At 35.7% G+C, this 3,711-nt stretch overlaps 1 protein-coding gene across 1 annotated transcript; it reads right to left on the bottom strand.

Annotated features, from left to right (window-relative positions):
* Positions 1-1,586: 1,586 nt before the first annotated feature.
* On the bottom strand, positions 1,587-2,164 carry LOC139852736 (histone H3.2-like). The gene has a single exon (XM_071842067.1). It carries the CDS (start codon positions 2,107-2,109, stop codon positions 1,699-1,701), a length of 411 nt encoding a protein of 136 aa, XP_071698168.1. The 5' UTR covers positions 2,110-2,164; the 3' UTR covers positions 1,587-1,698.
* Positions 2,165-3,711: the final 1,547 nt, after the last annotated feature.

Below are 3,711 nucleotides of genomic sequence, written 5' to 3'. Positions count from 1 at the left end.
GATCAATTGTATGCATTTATTGTTAACTTACTTACTGTTTGTGTAACCGCACGAAAGCAGAATGCATCCGTACGGTTACATAAGCAGAGTATATATAATGTTGATTTCGGGTTCGTTGTCGGAGTTACGAACCTTTACACAACCGTAGCCATATTTGTGATTCTCTGCAGGTCTAGCACTCTTCAAGATCGATCTATAACATCTAAAAGTCGTGTTTATTCAACAGATCACGAGTATTTAAGTTGTTTTGGATATAAAATCCAAAATATCGAGTAATTCCGCACTCGATATTGTTGATTTGGTCGATTAATACCGTTTAATCGTTCCTACAGTGCGCCGCACCTGATGATGTCTTTAGAAAAAAATATATATATGGTCGAATTTCGGTTATTGGTGGGTGGATGCTTCAGATGGGGTCGTCAGTGAATAAATGTTTAATGTTCGGGTGATTAATATTCAGTCGATCATTATTGCCCTTACCAATCGAACATTTGTCGTCAGCTTCTTCACGTCTTCCGAAGCGAAGTACATCAAGATTTCTTTTACCATGTGACATGAGGCTTCATAGTTGAACACCCTTTTAGTTTCATTTAAGAATCCTAATCAGACAGCTTATTGAATATTGCCATCGTTGGTTGTCCGAGAACTTTTTGCAAATTCCATTACGTCGTCGGTTGTCCGAAAATTTTTTGCGACTTCCTAATCAGACAGCTAATATTGACGTCGTCGGTGATCGAATCAGTACGTAAAGAAAATACATGAGTTTCTGCATGGTGGTGTAACCAAACATGTCTCGCTCTAAAAGTTTACCTGTTGAGACCTGTCCAACTTGTTATTTTGCCACCTATACCGGTAATAATGGTTGATTTTGGCCACAAGCCACGTATGATTCAATATGAGTGTCTAAATTAGGTGTCGAAATACCTACGATGATTCACTTTAAATTCTAATGTTAGAAGCTGGTTAAGTTTAGAGATATATCCAGGTGCCAAGTTGGGATTTTATAGTTGCCTATGTGCTCTGCAAATCACTCATAAACATCAGTGATTATTCACGGAGTTTTGGCAATTTGAAGGAATCGCAAGTAAAGTCGAACATGATCAGTAGAGATAATGGTCAACGATAGGGAGCTGAACAATTGGGGAAGCAATTCTATAAATACATGATTTTTATCCATTTGTGATTTGACTATACCCTTAATTTAAATACTATAGATAGATAGGTAGAATTAATAAAAAGTAGAATGTAATGATAATGTTATTTGTAAGCTAAATAATTTTTATGTGTGGATAATAAAATTGTAACACAAGATTATACATAAGTCACTTTTTTACCAAGTGTAGGATTCAAGTCATCATGCCACCTAAAGTCATCACAGTGAAAAACAAAAATTGTACTTTTAAGATGAAAGTAATAGTACTAATTAATCGGCATCCACACAATCATCATGTTTTATTTGATTCGATTCGATTCATTTTGAAAGGAAATACAAATCTGAATTTGACATATATAACTAAAATCAACAATGAAACGGAATGATATATAAACTAAATTAAACAGAAATTAACTTAAATTCCATTAACCACGATCAACATACAATCCATAAGCATAACCAGTTTGACCATAAAGTCAACAAAAACATAAACCCTAATAACTTCTCATATCACAATAACATAAAGATTGAACCTAATCAATCATCTAAGCTCTTTCACCTCTAATTCTACGAGCCAACTGCATATCCTTAGGCATGATGGTAACTCTTTTAGCATGAATCGCACACAAATTCGTATCTTCAAACAACCCTACCAAATACGCTTCAGATGCTTCTTGTAACGCAGCAACCGCGCTACTTTGAAACCTCAAATCTGTTTTGAAATCCTGTGCGATTTCTCTCACGAGTCTCTGAAACGGAAGTTTACGGATCAAAAGTTCGGTACTCTTTTGATACTTGCGGATCTCTCGTAGTGCCACAGTTCCTGGCCTGAATCTGTGCGGTTTCTTCACTCCTCCGGTGGCCGGAGCTGATTTCCGAGCAGCTTTTGTTGCCAATTGCTTTCGTGGTGCCTTTCCTCCGGTTGATTTCCTAGCAGTTTGCTTTGTTCGAGCCATTTTAGTTTTGAGAAAATTTTAATTATTATGAATTTGATGAGGTTTGTGAGGTGGATTTGAATGATTTGTGAGTGAATTTGGAGTTGGAATGTTTGGGTATTTATTTAGGGGTTTTGGGGAATTTGAAATTTTGGGGGTGAACTAGCGCCAGTGAGCATTGGACGTTCGATTGGTATAGGTAAGAATAAACGGTGGAGATTAGGTTTTCAAAGAGAGTTAGGATCACAATCCGTGTGATTTGTCTTGGTTCAAAAAAATATCCTCTTATTCAAAAGTGCACGTAAAACAGTAACTAAATACTCACTTGGTCTCGAAAAAATGTCCCCCAACAATTTTCTTTCGATTTATGATATGTTTGTGATTTATCTAAATCTAAATCTAAATTACCCTTTATTTAATACAGTAAAAATGTAAGATATATCATTCCTTAAAATAATAATTGACTAAAATTCAACTATAACGAAACTACATTGTAAAATAACCTTTTTTAAATGTTAAAATAAAATAAAACTTTATAATATAAGTAAAATAAAAAATAAAAATAAAAAATTATAACAAAATTTGAGAAGGCTTTTGATTGTCTTAATTGAGATTTTTTAATTGATGTTATGAAATCAATGGGGATCGAGAATAAGTGGCATAAATGGATTTTCTCTTGTCTAAGTTCGGCTTCGATTCCCATACTTGTTAATGGGTCACCTAAGAAAGAATTTTTATTGGAACGAGGGGTACAACAAGGTGATTCACTCTCACTTTTTCTTATCATTCTCGCGACGGAGGGTTTGAATATTATGACAAAGGCGGCAATTGAACGGTGCTTATTTAAAGGGGTGGAAGTTGGTCGTGATAAAGTTCCGTTATCACATTTGCATGCGGATAAAACCATTTTTATTGGTGAATGGAGTCGTGCAAATATTCTTAGTCTTCAAAATCTACTTAAATGTTATGTATTTGCGTCCGGTTTGAAGATAAACTTCCAAAAAAGTTGTATGTACGGAATCAGGGTTAGTTTGGAAGAACTCACTAATGTAGCAAGTAATGTCGGTTGTCTAGTTGGGCAATTCCCTTTCACGTATCTTGGATTGCCTATCGTGTCAAATATGAAGAAAGCAAAGGATTAGAGTGTGGTAATTGAAAAGTTCAAAAATAAACTCGTGAGTTTGAGAATGCGTTCGATGTCTTTTGGGGGACGTTTGACACTTGTTAAATTGGTCCTTACTAGTCTCCCGTTGTACTACTTCTCACTCTTTTGTGCCCCGCCTTGCGTGTTAAAAATTCTCGAAAGTGTGACACATTATTATTTTAGGGCGGGTCGGATTTGGGTTCTAAATTCATTTAGGTTAAATGGGATAATGTCATTACTTCTTTTAGGAATGGGGGGTTAAACATCGGCTCACTTAAAAGTAAAAATATTGCGTTGCTTGAAAAGTGGTGGTGAAGGTTTAAAATCGAAGCCGATTCACTTTGGGCTAAAATTATAAGTAGCATTCATGGTGTAGTGACCCGTCTTAATCCATCCGGACTAAGTCTTCAACAGTTGGTCCCATTGCGAGGTTCTGACCTCTATATGCCATGAACGACTCCATGTAATATGAGCAAATG

The sequence above is a fragment of the Rutidosis leptorrhynchoides genome, chromosome 6, assembly GCF_046630445.1.
Source record: "Rutidosis leptorrhynchoides isolate AG116_Rl617_1_P2 chromosome 6, CSIRO_AGI_Rlap_v1, whole genome shotgun sequence".
NCBI lineage: Eukaryota > Viridiplantae > Streptophyta > Magnoliopsida > Asterales > Asteraceae > Rutidosis > Rutidosis leptorrhynchoides.
This window is presented reverse-complemented; position numbering and strand designations above follow the sequence as displayed.